Consider the following 16,247-nt stretch of genomic DNA (forward strand, 5'->3'; position numbering starts at 1 on the left):
TCAGGCTACTGTTAAGAGTTGTGTGTGATTTTTGGACAAACTGTGGACAAACCGACAGTCCACCTCCATGTCAGTTTAAATTCTGAAGTTACATTACATCATTCCCTGGATTAAACACCACGTGTGTGGTCCTGTGGATCATCTAGACTGTGCTTTATCAGAACTTCCGTTGTGCCTGTGCTCTAGTATTCTATATGTCTTGAGTTTTATTGCAAATTCAATTTTGGAGTTGACAGTTTTCCCTGTCGGCACAGTTATGTAACTCTTTATATATATGGCCACGTGCCAAAAATATCACATACATTTGTTGCCCTGAGTTTTGACTTGTAGGAAACAGAATGTGACTCAATAAATAGCCCTAGAAGTACATCATATGTCGTTCAAATCGTTGTTTCTGTTATTGTTTTGTCTTAAATTCTACCAAACTGGCTGGATATGTAAGAGAGACCGAGCGACGCCTGACAATCTAGACTCGGGGCATCAGTTTTACCCATAACAAGCGGAACCATCGAAAGGCCGTTTTGATTTTGTATCCGCCGACAAAACCGGAAATCATGCGATATCTTATAAACAAAAGCTCAAAGGTTGTGCGATTCTATAAATGTTTTTGATTTTATGAACAGATTACTTTTTTTTCAAATAAAGAAAATGAAATATATTTGAAGGCCTAAAGTCATCATTGACCATAAAATATTGTCTCATTTTGGTTGTTTTTTTTGTCATTTTTTTCAGTTGTCATCTAAAAAAGAGCAAAGTTAGAACAACAAAAAAATACATGTTTATAATCCATGTTAATCATTCAAGTCAATCATCAAAGTATTATACTTTATATTGTTATTCCTATACAGTACAGCACTTTGTGTTTTTTTTAAAAAAAGATGCTACATAAATAAAATTATGAGAGAAGTTTGGTGAAACAAAGGCTCAGAACTGGGTGAATTCCCCAGGTAATTAACGCACATTGAGGTGAAAGTTTAAAAGATTAAAACGAGGTAGCCAAAGAAGATTAGCCGTAGTCCCTTTATTTTATTCTGAAGGGCGTAAAGGGAAGTTGCTTTTAAGTGTCGGTGTTGCTTTATCCGAGTTTTACAACATAACTGTTGCACGGAAAACGTTTAATATTACTCAACTTCTCGAGGGTCTTAAAGAATTGAATAAAATGTTGTTCACGCCAACGGGATTTGGTGAATGTTTACGCGAATGGGATGATTTAGAGAAAGACTTCGAACAAATTCAGGTGAGTGAGACAAAAGCCTTACTGTCAATGTTTTCCGCCATAAAAGTGCTCCATGTCCGGGTAAGCTAACTGTCATCAGTCCGGGGTTGGGAGGTTACACGGGCAGGAGAGGGAACCGCCCTCTGCTGCTAAAGATAAATCCACTGTGATTGACAACATACTTTAGTAGTTAATAACTTAAGTTGTCACTTTATTTACTTTATTTTAACATGTTGTTAGGACGCTATTATTAGCTTGTCTTAGCACAAGACTGCAGTATTTCACAATAAAAGAGAGACTGGTGAATTAGATTGCTACATTGCAGCATGCAAATTGCGTCATACAACTTTTGTGAACACATTTTATACACACTAAAAACAGAAAATGTATTGTATAAACATTACGTTATTTAGAAGTACTGTATATAAATAAGTACATTAGGGTAACACATAAAACAGGACTAGAAGCTGTTATCCCTCAAAAACACAAAATCTTCAGTATTTTTACATGCAACAATACATAATACATATAAACACCTGAAACTTGTATATTATAGACATATAACCTTATTATATATATATGTGCAATTTAATAACAAGCTGCAGAGTTAAACTAACTAAGATAAAGTGTCTGACTTATACAGAAGTTTTCAAATAGTGTTCATATATATGTGTATATTATAATATTGCAATATTCATTTTACTACCACTACTATATAGTATCAAAGACAAACTGTCGGTGTCTTTTTTAGATGTTGACGGTCTTCTGGTGTGTGTTTTACCCTTTCTTAAATTGAGAAGGTCACTTTCTGCTTGTGACTTCCCTCTGTCTCCTGCTCTGCCCTTTTTGACGGGTTTGAGCCTGTGACTCTGTCTTTTTACAGGACATTTTTGGTCATTTAAAGCCGTCAGGTTCTCCAAATGACAATCGCCCCTCCTTGTCTTTTCAAGGACATTTTCCCCACTGTAGGCCCATCTGTACTTGCAGTTATTAATAGCAGTCTGTGCTCAGGTGTGGTCCATGAAAATGTTAAACATGCAGTGGTGCAACCACAACAGGTCTAGATCTTGGAGTTCTCACTAATTATAGGCCTTTCTCCAAGCTGCCTTGTATTACTTAAATCCTCGAGAAGAGTGGTCTTTTTAGGAAGAACGCAATATTCCAATCCAGTTTAAAATTCTGCAAAGCACAGAATCAGCTCTTTTAAGAGTCTTTTTAATGACATACTGTATTATGCTGCTTTTGACACAGTGGACCATGAGAGCAGTGTCAGCCTTGGTGTGGGGTCCGTCAGAGCTCATTTTTGTTCCTCATGTTCTGCATATTCCATTTGTTGCATAAGCGTCTTGACGGCATAAATGCCTAAATGGCATATTTTAACGAAAAGAAGACAGAAGTGATGTTTTCTCATGGCACCACTGAGGCACCCCTGTAGATCTGGGTCCCTTGGCCCAGTATATCAAGCCAACTATCACTAATCTAAGAGTTTAAGTGGACTCAGACCTTAAATTCCACAGTCACATTAGGGCTATTGTAAAATCAAGCTTCTTTTAATTGAGGCAGCTGGCCAAAATAAAACCAATCCTCTCGAGGCAACATTTAGAAACCTTAATCCCAGTCTTTGTTACCTCTCGGCTGGATTACTGTAATGTACTTAATGTGGGGTTTAGTGGGTTTTATATGTATTTTACCTCATGTGAGTCTTTTGTTTATTATTCTGTTCATCACTTTGCTCCACTGTGGTTGTTTTAAAAGTGCTTTTTTTTTCAAAATAAGTTGGAGTTGATTGAATATTAGTCAAGACTGGCTAGAGACAGGTAAATACCAGTTTAGATTAAAACACATTATTCAAAAACCATTCTGTAAATTATTTTGGCAATTTTTCAGCCATTAACAAAAATTTTCTGGATTTTTCTACAGGCTTTTGAAAAATAAATGTGTTCTAACACCTTCACCTGTTGAATTTTATTGTGAAAGATTGACATTCATAAGTGTATTTTTCTTTGTTTCCAAACACTTGCAGGACACTCATCGTCTTTATAGACAGAAGCTCGAGGAAGTGAACAAACTGCAAAACAGCTGCTCTGGAGCAATCACACGTCAGAGAAAGAAACTCAAAGAGCTCACATCCTCGTTAGAACAGTAGGTATTGATTATTGGGCTGCAACTAACAATTAATTCATAATCAATTCGTCTGTTGATTATTTTCTCGATTAAATAGTTGATTTGTTTGGTCCATAAAATGCTAAAAAAATGTGAATCGATGTTTCCCAAACCTCAAAATGATGTTCTTAAATGCCATGTTTTGTCCACGAAGCTAAATTATTCTCTTCTCTTAAATAAAATAAGATTCTGTGTTTGTTTTCCCACAATTAGATGCAAACAACACAATCCAGCAGCCCTGTTGAGTCCAGAAGACGTGGACACCATCGCGGGAATCGAAGACTCCATTAAAGAAAGAACAAATGCTTTTTGTGAGATGGAAGCTTTTCTGCCAAAGAAGAACGGGTATGGTGTTATACTACTCATTTAAATTTTTATTTAATGGTTTGTCATGTCCAATTTAGTGATAACACAGCTAAAATGACACATGAAAAATGCACTAAATTGACCTTTTAAAAAGAAAACAAAGTCATTAGTACTGAAAATGACTGACAACTCTTTCTGTTCAGGTTGTACCTCAGTCTTGTTTTAGGAAACATCAACGTCACACTCCTCAACAAACAGTCCAAGTAAGTCACTGCTCATAAATAATAACAATAATAACTTTATATGCGTTACATCGCACTGAAACTGTCTCCCTCTGCTTCACCAAACAGATTTGCCTACAAAGATGAATATGAGAAGTTTAAACTGGTCCTCACGGTCATCATCTTCGTGTTCTCCTTCACCTGTCGCTTTCTGCTCAGCTACAGGTGAGATTTCCCCACAATCGGTGAAAAATATTACCCACTGTTTTAATATATCTACTGTATGTTGTGAAGCATGGAGCCCCAGCAGCAGGTCCATGACTCAGAGCCGGCTACTTTCGCGATATATCGGTCGCATCTCTACCAATATCGCGTGTATTTCTCATCCAAAGAACGTCAAAGTAGACACTGCACACGCTTGTGCTGTTAGTAAGTCACCTGCCAAGTTGGAAGTCTGTCAAGAAAACCTTTAGACCTTTAATAATAATAAAACTAACTATTTGTGTCCTCTTTCAGAGTCCTCGATGCCCTGTTCAACTTCCTTTTGGTGTGGTACTACTGCACGCTCACCATCAGGGAGAGCATCCTCATCTCAAACGGCTCAAGGTCTGCGACAGATTACCTTTCGCCTCAAATTCACCTTTATTTGAATGATAATAGAGAATAGAGGCTCATAACGCCGATTCATCGTCGGTGCTGTGTCGCTCACTGACACTCCAGTCCATGTTTGTTTCAGGATCAGAGGTTGGTGGGTTTTTCATCACTATGTGTCAACCTTCCTGTCTGGCGTCATGCTCACGTGGTGAGTGGTGTTAACTTTTTAAAACTGCATAACCTCAGGAATATAGCTTTAAATCATGCTATATACTCTGGGTGGGTGTAAGACAATGTAGCAATATTTCATTTCATTCAGAGAACTTGTTAAATCTGAATCATGTTAGTTTGTGTATAAAACAAGACATTTGAGAACATCAAGGTTAACTTTTTTCAACATTTTATGGACCAAACAACCAAGATTGTGAACGTAATGGTGAACTGCAGTCCTAATTTTTGGAGAATGATGACCTGGATTAATGATAATCTACACAAAGATATATTTATATATCAGAAATATAAAACTTTGACAGTCGTTGCACCAGAGAGAAAAGAAAGAAAACTGAATTATAAATCCATATAACATTGTTATTTTCTTAAAACAGACTTTTTAGTGGGGTCATATAGTGTCTCAATGTTTTGCAATAAAGATATGTATCATATTGCCAGATTTCTGTTTAATATTGAAACAAAATAAATAATATATTGTTTAATATATTTATTTAATATAGTTTGGTCCGCTCTGATGTTGCTTAGTGCACATTTAATGTAAAATTATATTTATTGGGTGAAAAAAACTGTGAAGTGTGAGTCCAGGAAAGCGAGAATGTCAAGTTTATGTGTTAAGTTTAACTCCTTTTTAACCAGATGTTGTTTTTTTATTCACAGGCCAGAGGGCGCTCTCTACCAGATGTTCAGGAACCAGTTCCTGTCATATTGTCTCTATCAAAGTAAGAGTTTTTTTCCAGGCTGTGTCCCAATTCCACACTGTGTATGAATTATGAAATATGTATTTGTTGTTAATGCCACGTTAAACTGCTGAAAATTAGCAAAATAAAAGTTGTGTTTTTTTGTTTTTTGTTGTATTTTTTTCATTCCTAGGGTTAGGATTATGGTTATTATTCTTCCTTTCACAGAATAATCATGTCGTTATGAGAGGATAATTAGATACATTGATGTGCTATATTGTCGGAATGAGGAGATCATCTATTATTATTAATAAATTAAAAAGCTTTTTTGACAGTACAGTTTCTGCCTATGTTAAACTTTGACTAAACTACAGCCTGATGCACAGATGATCGTACGTTCACTTTTTTGTGACATGTTCAGTTATCGGCAGGTTGTAGAGCTGCTCAAGCTGCTCCTGGTTGTTTTGATCTCTGTTAAAAATAACACGTTAAGAGGGAACAACCTTAAATGTTTTTGTTGTCCTGTTATCATGTGAAAACAAGCTGTATTATCCAGTGATAACACGATGATCAGTAGCGATGGCTGTTCTTTTCTTCTGTTCATTCCCTGTGTTTCCCTGTTGTTTCTCCCCTGCTGTCTTTTCCAACACTGACGTCATGAATGCGTTAATTTTTCTGTGTTCTGTTTGCAAATCAGGCTTCGTCCAGTTTCTTCAGTACTACTACCAGAGTGGCTGCTTGTACAGACTGCGAGCGCTCGGAGAAAGACACAACATGGACCTGACAGTGGGTCAGTCACCACCAGTGTGTTTATGTCTATTTATAGCTCAATGACTCTGGAATAATACAAGGAGGAGAGGAGGCTCATTTGATCTGGATCTAAAAGTGTACGCTATGGAAAATGTCAGATATTCTGTTAAATGCTGTTAAAGGTCATTAACAAACAGTTGCTACTGCATAGTGTGTCCACCAGAGGGAGCTCATAGATTAGATTTTAGCCACAGTAGCATCCCTATCAACATATGTGTTGGTTGTTTCTTTGTTGATTTGAATGCACAGTGACCAAAGCAGCAGTTACTCTTCATGGGAATAATTTAGTAAGAATTAACGTCATAACGGAGCAGAAAAGCAAACTATATCAAAGGATATAGATGAATAAATAAAGAAATGGGATTAACACAACCAGTCAAGTTGACGACAATAACAACATGTACTAACATTACATGGGTAACAATTTAACAAAGCAATATATTACACTGCATTTGTGTGCAAAAAAAATTCACAATTATGTGTTGTTTTTCTTTGATATAAAAACATTTTGTTTTTAGTCAGGTCAGTTGGAATGATCACATTTTAATCGCAAGGCAACTCAGCACAGCAATTCACGTCAAAGACGATGGATAGTGCATGTTAAAATAGCCGTGCTTGACCAAACTGCTGAACAGGCTTCAAATACAAAGTAAAATAATGTAAAACAGAGAATAAATAAGAAAACACCTCAGGCAGCGGAAAGACTAACACCAATAATATTGTTGCATATAAATTAGAATTAAAAGTGCGAGAGTGAACGTGTCCTAAATGAGTAATTATTTGATTTCTATAAAAGCCTGAGGAAAACTATGAAGGTCTTCAACAGCCTTGACTTGATGATGTGAGGGTTGAAGCAGAGTCACTTCCAGACACGTGGGCCGCGTTCACTTCCTGTCCACTATCTGCCGTGTGTGTGTGCGCAGTAACCAGCAAAGATAATCTCTAATGATAAAAACAGCTCTGTAACTCTCATGTTCACTTTTCTCCCATTTCTCTCCTGCTCCTCAGAGGGTTTCCAGTCTTGGATGTGGAGAGGTTTGACCTTCCTCCTTCCCTTCCTGTTCTTTGGTCATGTGAGTAGTCATGTGAAAAATCTGTCGTAGTTTATACTCGTATAGAGATAATGAAAAACGGGGAAAGAACTGAGATGTTAATCTGTGTTTTTTTTTTTCTTTCTTGCAGTTCTGGCAGCTTTACAACAGCGTAACACTCTTCAAGATGTTTCAGCTGCCGGAGTGCAAAGAGTGGCAGGTTTGTTTTTACGTTCAAATCTCATTAAAGGTCCATTGTGTAACAATTAGTGACGTCGATGGTGAAACTGTGTTTATTATTTGTTTGTGTCTCCCTCCTGTGGCGCAGGTCGCGATGTGCGGCTGCTCTTACTTAGCGCTCTTCATGGGAAACTTCTTCACCACGCTGGGCGTGGTTTACCAGAAGTACAAGAACAACCAGGACAAGTGCAAGACCTTATAATCCTGGAACCGCGCGTTTCTTCGGGCTCTAACGTTGTTTATGTTAGAGTTCTTTTATTCATGTCGTGTCATGTGTGTGTGTGTGTTTTCCTCATGGATCATGCACATGCACTGCTGCTTATTTTACCTTGTCCCTCTGAACAAGACACTGGTTTATTCACCGTGGAGTTTCCCCTGCTGTGTTCCCCACACGAACTTTAACCTAAGATTATGCTAAATAAGCTGAAATGATACTCCAGAATGACTTCTGTGGACTTTTGCGGTCACACGTACGGTACAATCCGAGGTGTGCGGATATTTCTGCCTGTAGTACAACTTTCTTAAGAAAGACTTACTGGAAACATTCAAACAATAATGTTTGATCATATCATCATATTTATTCAGGGAAATCTGTTTGTTTCTGAGCAACTGCTTTATAATGTGTGAATAAAATACTCCACCAAATCACGATAGTTCTCATCATCAATTCATCTATTGATTATTTTCTCATTTTGGTTTACTGTTCACACGGCAAAAAAAACCTGATAAAAATCATATTTAAGGAGCTGATTTTTAACATTCCAGATACTGCTGGAGTTGTAAATTTCTAAGTATCTATAACATGAAAAGAAGCTTGTGTCCATGTGACATGAGGTACAAATTATGTTTATAATAATTGTTTAAACCTTTAAAAAAAAAAGCATCCCACACTTTTGAACCAAACAAAATCCCAGCTCTTTCCTCAAGCACAGTAGTTAGCAATTGGTGGCCCGTGGGCCGAAACTGGGCCCACCAGCATCAGTATCTGGTCCAGCAGATGATTTAACAAATCTGATCTTAAATGATTTGTCTATCTTTGCAAAAAAAAAAGGAACATTTCATGTTCAGAGCTTTTATTCTGAAAAAATATGAATTGATTCAAATGCTGTTGCTAGAAATGACAGCTTAAACTAAATGTTTAGTTTGAAAAATAGAAATAAAAATGTATGTAACTATTGTCAATATTACAAATATTATTTGTAATATAATAATATAATATGATTAAAGACAACATCCACATTATTGTTAGTAAAATGTGGGTTTTTGTTGTAGTACATCGAAATGACCACAAGGGGAAAGCACTGACTGTGCACGTCAAACTCAGTAGACGATGAACGTAAAGTGAGTAGATTTCATCCATCAACATTTCGTTTGTTTGTTTTTCGGGACAGATATCATCTCACTTTATTTAGTGTGTTGTGTGTGTTTTTTCTTTGTCTTAATGTCGAGTCTGGGACTCATTTTTCCAGATGGATCACATCTCATGAGGGTGATTACAGTCGACCATCTGCTCCCGCTCGACTCTGAGTGATGAGGAGGCGCTGAATTATTCCTTATTTTTCCTTCACATGCCATCAGTTTCAGTCGCTGAGTGACTGCTCAGGCCTCAGCGTGGGTGAATAGATGTAGAACATTGTTTTTTATATCTTTAACAGAGAAAATAGCAACTTACTCACTTATGTTTAACCATATTGTATTTCCTTAAAGCTCCAGTATGTAACCTCTGCGGCTAAAACACAGCTAGCTTTTTCAACTGTTCTCTTTGGACATTCATTTATGTATCTCACAATGTTTCAGAGAACCCTGGTTGAATCCTTAACCTGACGTTCTCTTTTTAGCGTTGTTTTCGGGGTTCCTGTTTCAGGGAACCGGGGTTAATTCCTTAACCTAACGCTTGCTGCCATCTCACTTTACTCGGTGTTATGCCATGATGTAAAAACGCGTGACTCTGCGTCTCCACAGACACGAAAACAAAACACAAACTACACCGAGAAACAGAGTCAATTAATTAGCTTAATTAGCATGAGCTCTCATCTGACAAACAGACTTTTATTTATGTTAAAAAGTTACATACTACAGCTTTAAATAACTTAAAAAATGAATGTAAACAAGTTGAAACTAAAAAGTATATTTTTCTGGTGAAATACTTGACTACACAACCCCGTCCAACTTTATTTATAAAGCACTTTAAAAACAACAACAGCTGAAGGAAAGTGCTATACAGCAGAAATAAATAAAATATATAACCCTCTAAAACAAAACAGTCAATAAAATACTGAAATATAAAAACAATACAAAGTGGTAAAAATCAACGTCTCATACAGTGTAAGCCAAAGAGTAAAAATGGGTTTTAAGATACGTTTTAAATAATTAAGCAATTCAGTATCATCCCCACTTTCAGTATCATAACCTATTTTTAGTATTCAATTCGTTTTCTTGTGTCTTTTTATGGATTATTCTTTTGTTGTTATATACTTTTGTGTATCAGTACGTCCACATGTCGAGTGCTTATGAGGTTCTCTAACATTTCCCCCTCAACATTCACATTTCTTACCATTCCTCTAATGTGCCGTAATAATAATAATAATAATACTAAAGTGTGTTCACACGTGTAGGTGTGAATACACAGGGAGTTAGAAACTGCATGAAAGTCACAGGTTTCCTTGTTGATCAGGAGACATTTCCTGCACCTGTGATTCTCCCACAGCTGAGGACAATCAGCCTGACAGAGGTTTTATATGCAGCGTGGAGAGACTCGCTGCTCAGACGCGTTCGTGTCCCCGGAGAGTCGACACCTTCAGTCGACTCTCTGATCCTCTGGTTTGAGTTTGAGAAAATGTTTTCCATCGACCATTTTGATTTGACTCTTATTCCTAACCCACAGACCATATGTAAAGTGGACATTGTCTTCTAAAAGTTATTTGGGTAACATGTGAAGCCAGTTTTTCATCATTTCATCATTTTGTCCTTAATCTCTGATAGAATAGAATGGAAAAGAGAGCTTTACTGGCATTGTGTGCTTAAATAAAACCAGAGTCACCAAGATGCTTTGAAACATGTTCATATTCACATACAACGCTCAAACTGATTTAAAAACTGATTTTTTTTTTTTGCTTATTTTAATCATGAAAGATCCATTTTTCCAGAATAACTTTAAATATCTGGCAGTTATTTACAATTTACGGCGTGTCAAAATAGTGTTTGAAAGGAAGAAAATCACTGTAGTTGTACATGAGCACCAGATTTTGGGTGTGGAAGTTTAAATTTGAACAGCATGAAACCTATTTAAAATAACAAGTATTTGAGTCTTGGTCTCAATGTGCAAAAAACAATTGAAATGCATGTACAGGAGTTTTCCAACTCTCTCCTCTCTGGTGACAAAGACGCCGGCTTCCTGCAACGGCGCGAGTGAAATTACCGTAATAACCACACGTTGGCTTTGACGTGCAACTTCTCAGCTTTTTCGAAAGCACAAAGCGTCACATGTTTATTATTAAATATCCTTGGACTGTGTTCAGTGTGTGCTTGAGGGAGTGTAAGAAAAAAACGACATCAACTGAATATATCGCCTCCCTGAGGGCAAACGGTGGAACACCAGGGTCATTTTGTGTCGTAATCGAATTAGATCCTTACTTATGTCGCCTTTAGTTTCGGTAAAGGCTGCATTATAGGATAATATAAGAGAAGGAGAGTGTGTTTTTTGGCAGAGACGGAGAACACATGACTCAGCAGAATTAACACCAGGTGAGTCGATTAACTCAGCTGGTGTCCCTTTGTCTTGACCCCTGGTGGCAGAGCTGCACACGGCGAGTGCAGCAGGGGAATGAAGTGCAGAGTATTTCCGTTTCTTGTGTTTGAGTTGAAATAAAAAGGTCATTGTCTGTGGTTTCTGCCGTGAAAACCCCTCTGTGCAGAGCTTTTCATCGGGCCTCAGCCTATGATTTAAACAGAACAACCGTCGAGGTGCCAGAACACAAAGAAACGTGCGCATAAGATCAGAGGGAATAATACCTGGAACATTTAAAATGGAAACCGTCCTCACATCCACTTCATAACAGCAGCAACCCCCCCCCACTCAGCATTAAGTGTTGGGTGAGTTAGTGCTGCAGGGCCACAGAGAGACAGACAGACAGACAGAAAGAAAGGAGAGAGGCTGAAACAGTGACTGAACAAACGGGATGAGGTGATGGTAGAGGAGGAGAAGAAGAGGAGCGCTGGGGTTTTTCTCCCAGCCTGCACTTCTTTCATCTTTCTCATTAAAGCCGGAGCAGTGGGGGCCGTCAAGAATGAGCCCAAGGACATGAGGATTGGGGAGCGCAGGCTGAGCTTCGCATCGGGAGGTGGAAGGAGGAGAGAGCGAGGGAGCAGACAAGGGCCTTGTCAAAGCTTCACCTTAAACTTAACCCGCCTCCCTATGGGACCCAGATAAAGAGCTCTTATCTGTGTTCACCTTCCTCTTCTCTCCCATGCAGGCCTGGGAACAAGTAGCAGTGAGCGGGGGGAGGAAGGGTGAGGAGGAAGAAAGGGGAGGAGGAGTGTCTCTGATTGAGTCAGTCCGATACGCACAGGCTTTTCCTCAGAAGGGCAGTGTTGATGTACAGTAAGGTTTCTATCAGGGTGGTTTAAAAAGAAAGGTGACCTCTGTTTTTTTTTAAATAAATGATTTATATTTGTTATTTTTACATGAAATTAAAGGTATTTATAGTTGATAAATAGAATGAAAGACAAATAGCTTTGCCTGCTAGAAAGTTCTACAATAGTAAAAACTAAAAAGAAACAAATGGGTTGAATGTCGGTGTGTAAACCATACAGCTTCTGATTTTATACAAATATAAACAGTAACATTTCAGAGACTAATTCCGGGGAGGGACATAATGGGGGACAAAAATCCTGTGTTATTTGTTTTTTTGCTGTTTCCTTCACTCTCCTTTTGAAATGAATCTTGCAGTGTTGATACCTTGCGATGTTCAAATGTTTTAAATCATTAAATGACTTGCTCCTTATTGTCCTTATGGTCCGTAAGCTCGCTGTGTACAGTTGTGTGTAATATGTGGCAATGAAACACAATATATGACCTCATTTTCCTGTATAAATACACATCTCACTTGACAATCTGTTGGAAAAAAAAAAATCTGCAAGATGTGAGGAATTTAGGCTTAATATTTGGCTTAATTAGAAACTGTTGAAGTGGAAATCAGAGAAATTCCGATATAATAAAACAATAAAACTGACATAACATCAGTTAAAATAGCCTGAATAAGTATATTTAGGATTCTGGAGAGTAAAATGTCACATTTGGATGCATGTATGCACATATAATACACATGCATCAACAAACATCCTCTGAATGTATGTCCTATTATATGATAATCTACATTACTGTGAGGAGTGGACGTTAAGCATATGCATGTATTTTAAATAAGCAATTCAACTCTTCTACAGTCACAAAAATAATAAATACAACAATCCTCTTTTTCTTTGACACTCTCGCAGCTACAAGATCCAGATCATTTCCCTGAGCTTCTCTCCTGATTAGTGAATTACGCCCCATGACAGCAACTCCTTCACCCTTGAAATATGAACAGAGAGTCAAATTAAATATGCATATTTAATAAGATGGGAGGGGGGGTGCGTGATTACATCCACTTGTGAAATGAGAGCATGGAGAGAGAAAACCAGAGAGAGAGAGAGAGATTTTCATGGCCTGCAGAGTGTGAAAGAAAAAAGGGAATTCATCTTTATTTTAACGCAGCTCTTTGGGAGTAACCCTATAACAGGACTACACACACACACACATCATCACCCCACTCTGTGGAGCTGATTGCACACATTCTGGCTTTCGGGGGGGGGGGTTTGGACCACCGGTTTCTATAGCAACCACAAAAAGCAGGCAGACGGGAGTCGATGTTGGTTGCTGTGAGCCTCAAGATTTTAACCATCTTTTGAACCAACAAGCAGAATTTTGGAAAAAGAGCTTCTGTGCTGCCAGTTGTCTTTCGGTGCGTGAAAAACTGGAGCCAAATCTTAAGTTTCAGTTTCATTAAATGCACAGTAAAGATACTGTTTTTTCTACAACTGTAAAGTTTTATTTGTAATTTGTACAAGCGGCTGCACATTTCTGTGTAGTTTTCCCAATGTCAGCGGTATAAAAAGAGTGCTAATATACAGAATAAATACAGAAATAGAAGATTTTCAGTCTGTACATGCATTAGAAATACAGTTAAACACAAAAATGAAATGTAGATTGGGCATTTTTGTATGCTTTTTCATCCTTTTCATTTTTGTACACTTGGCTGCTGCATATACCACATCAACCAGGATTTAATCAAACTTGGGTGCAGCAGCAGCAGCTCGCTCCAATTTTTGCATCCTGGTCATGAAATAACCTCCAGAAATATCTCCTTTTTAAAAGAGGAGTCAGATATAAGAGCGGGAACAGATCGAACAGACCGTTTTGGGGCTTTTTCAGCGTGTTTGAATCAAAGCTGGCATCATCACTGTGTCCAAAAAAGAATAAAAAACAACTATGGCTGCCATTTTATAAAAACAAGGCACCTGTTTCTCCTCTAACATACACCTTTTTCCAAATAGTGAAATATTAATTGAAAAATGTATGTAATGTACTTCCTCTGTGATTAAAACTACACTATACTTAACTATACTTTTCCCATTTGCACCTTTTGCATGGAATATGTTCAGAAAGACTGGAAACTAAATCTTACTAAATCTTGCTTATGTGGCACGGATCTGTGCCGCAGGTGCACCCTTGCTAAATTCCTGTGGGTATACTACACAACTCCTTATATGGACATCCTGGGGGGGTGTGTTTATAGGTCACCTCTTCAGGCTTTACGTTTATGAATAATTGTAAAGTTATGAATAGTTTTATATCCAATTTAATTTATAAAGCAACAATAAGAGAGCCAATAAAAGAAGCATTTTAAAGCAATAATTTAAAAAAAAGGAAAAGATGCTAAAACACACATAAGAAACAACTCACTCTGGGTTAAAAATGTTTTACTTTTTGCTCAGGTGTGTTTATATACCTGTAAATTGAATCTGTTTTCTTTGTATTTGCTTGTGTTTTAACTGCATGTGTAACTGTGTTGAGTGTTTGCCTACCTGTGTATCCACATTAATGTATGGACACATCATTTACATCCACACCGGCATCCCACCGAGTCCTTGACCCACATATTGTAAATAATTCTGCCCTGAGGGGCCAAACGATGAACAATGAAGCGGGTCAAAAGGGCCCACTCCCACACACACTGTGTGCTCTTGTAAACCAGATGGCCAATTTTGGTCTGAGCCAAGAAAGAAAATTAATCACAACACATTTTTGTTCCGTGCGTCTGAGCGGGTAGAGAGAGAGACAGCGAGCCACCCTGCAACTTCCTGAATAAACACCTCGCGGCCTCCTGCGGCGCACAGTCAGTGTGTCAGGTTCACCCAACATAATGAAAGTGAAACACAGAGGGTTCAGCAGCAGGTCTCTGCTTTTGTGTGTTTACTTAAAAAAAATGAGATAAATTTAGTTGCTGAATAAGAGCCAAAGGATTGGCCAGATTTAAAGGTCATATTTTACAGTATAGTTTTAAACGTAACTACAAAACTGAAAATGAAAAACGTTGCACCCATATACTTGTCATTACGGTAGCCCTCGAGATTCACCAGCGCGTCACACAGTACCGTAATTCCGTAAACGGTTGAATAACTGCCAGATGAGCACATTTTTGACAATTCTACAGCCAGAAAATCAAAATAAACCGTGACCTTTCACCTTTCACGGCCCACTTGGGGGGCCGAGGCCCACACTTTGGGAATCACTGCACTAGACAATTAAAGAATGTTATGCTTGTATCAGCACAACTGTCATTCATGCAATTACACTTTCCTGCAGCACATAAGAAACATTTACTGGAATTCTTTTCACATTTGTGAACAATCAAATATTCAGACTGGCATCTTGTTTAAATACCCTTTTTTGCACTTTTACAGGGTCACAAATCAGTATGTTTTTCTACTTGTGCTATTCTATTATTTTGCAAAGCACTTTCTAACCTTGATGAGAAAGCTGCTAAATAAACAAAGTTGGAATCATTTTTGGCACATAGTTTGAAATCAAAAGGGATTTATTTCAAAAAAGAGGAAGAAATTGAGGATTTGTGGTGGCGGTATAAGGATTTTTGTGACATTTTTCCCACACCATGAGGCAGACGCTATAAAGTCCCACTAGCTTGTAAAAACAATAGAAAAAGTTATTTTATTCTCTCTGCAATATCCACCCTTAACCAAATAAACAGACTTCACACTGCACTGTTGTTGTTTTTGTTCTTTTAACCTTGTTTCTGATTTTACTGTTTATCTTGTGAGTTTGAGTATTGTCTGTGCTTATAAACCAAACTTCACCAGGGAAACATTTATTATCACCTTTTATTTCCTCATCCAGGCCAAAAACAAGTGGTTAAAGCACGATCACGCAGCCAACGACATCCTGTGAATAAATAATGTGCGTTTGGTTAGGAAACATGACCTCACACATATCTGTGGCTGAGCTGGGTTCCGTTTAAGGTGCAACACACTTTACTATGCAAATAATTCATGAACTAAAAGATGTTTGTTGGGTTTTTTTACTTTAATGTGAAAAACACACAACGTGTTGGGGTTGTCATTCCTTGTTTGTGTCTGGAAAAGTTCTTAAAGTGTAAAGTTTATTAGATTGTGTATGAAGGGATCAACATTTGAAGATGTTTAG

The 16,247-nt window shown here is 37.7% G+C and overlaps 1 protein-coding gene across 1 annotated transcript; it reads left to right on the plus strand.

Annotated features, from left to right (window-relative positions):
* Positions 1 to 1,060: 1,060 nt before the first annotated feature.
* On the plus strand, positions 1,061 to 8,137 carry LOC122779166 (ion channel TACAN-like). The gene is made up of 12 exons (XM_044041287.1): positions 1,061 to 1,237; positions 3,240 to 3,358; positions 3,593 to 3,724; positions 3,889 to 3,948; positions 4,036 to 4,131; positions 4,423 to 4,512; positions 4,643 to 4,708; positions 5,389 to 5,450; positions 6,106 to 6,198; positions 7,227 to 7,291; positions 7,401 to 7,469; positions 7,578 to 8,137. Exons 1-12 carry the CDS (start codon positions 1,160 to 1,162, stop codon positions 7,689 to 7,691), a joined length of 1,044 nt encoding a protein of 347 aa, XP_043897222.1. The 5' UTR covers positions 1,061 to 1,159; the 3' UTR covers positions 7,692 to 8,137.
* The last annotated feature ends 8,110 nt before the right edge of the window (positions 8,138 to 16,247 follow it).

This window comes from Solea senegalensis, linkage group LG13 (genome assembly GCF_019176455.1).
Source record: "Solea senegalensis isolate Sse05_10M linkage group LG13, IFAPA_SoseM_1, whole genome shotgun sequence".
Taxonomy (NCBI): domain Eukaryota; kingdom Metazoa; phylum Chordata; class Actinopteri; order Pleuronectiformes; family Soleidae; genus Solea; species Solea senegalensis.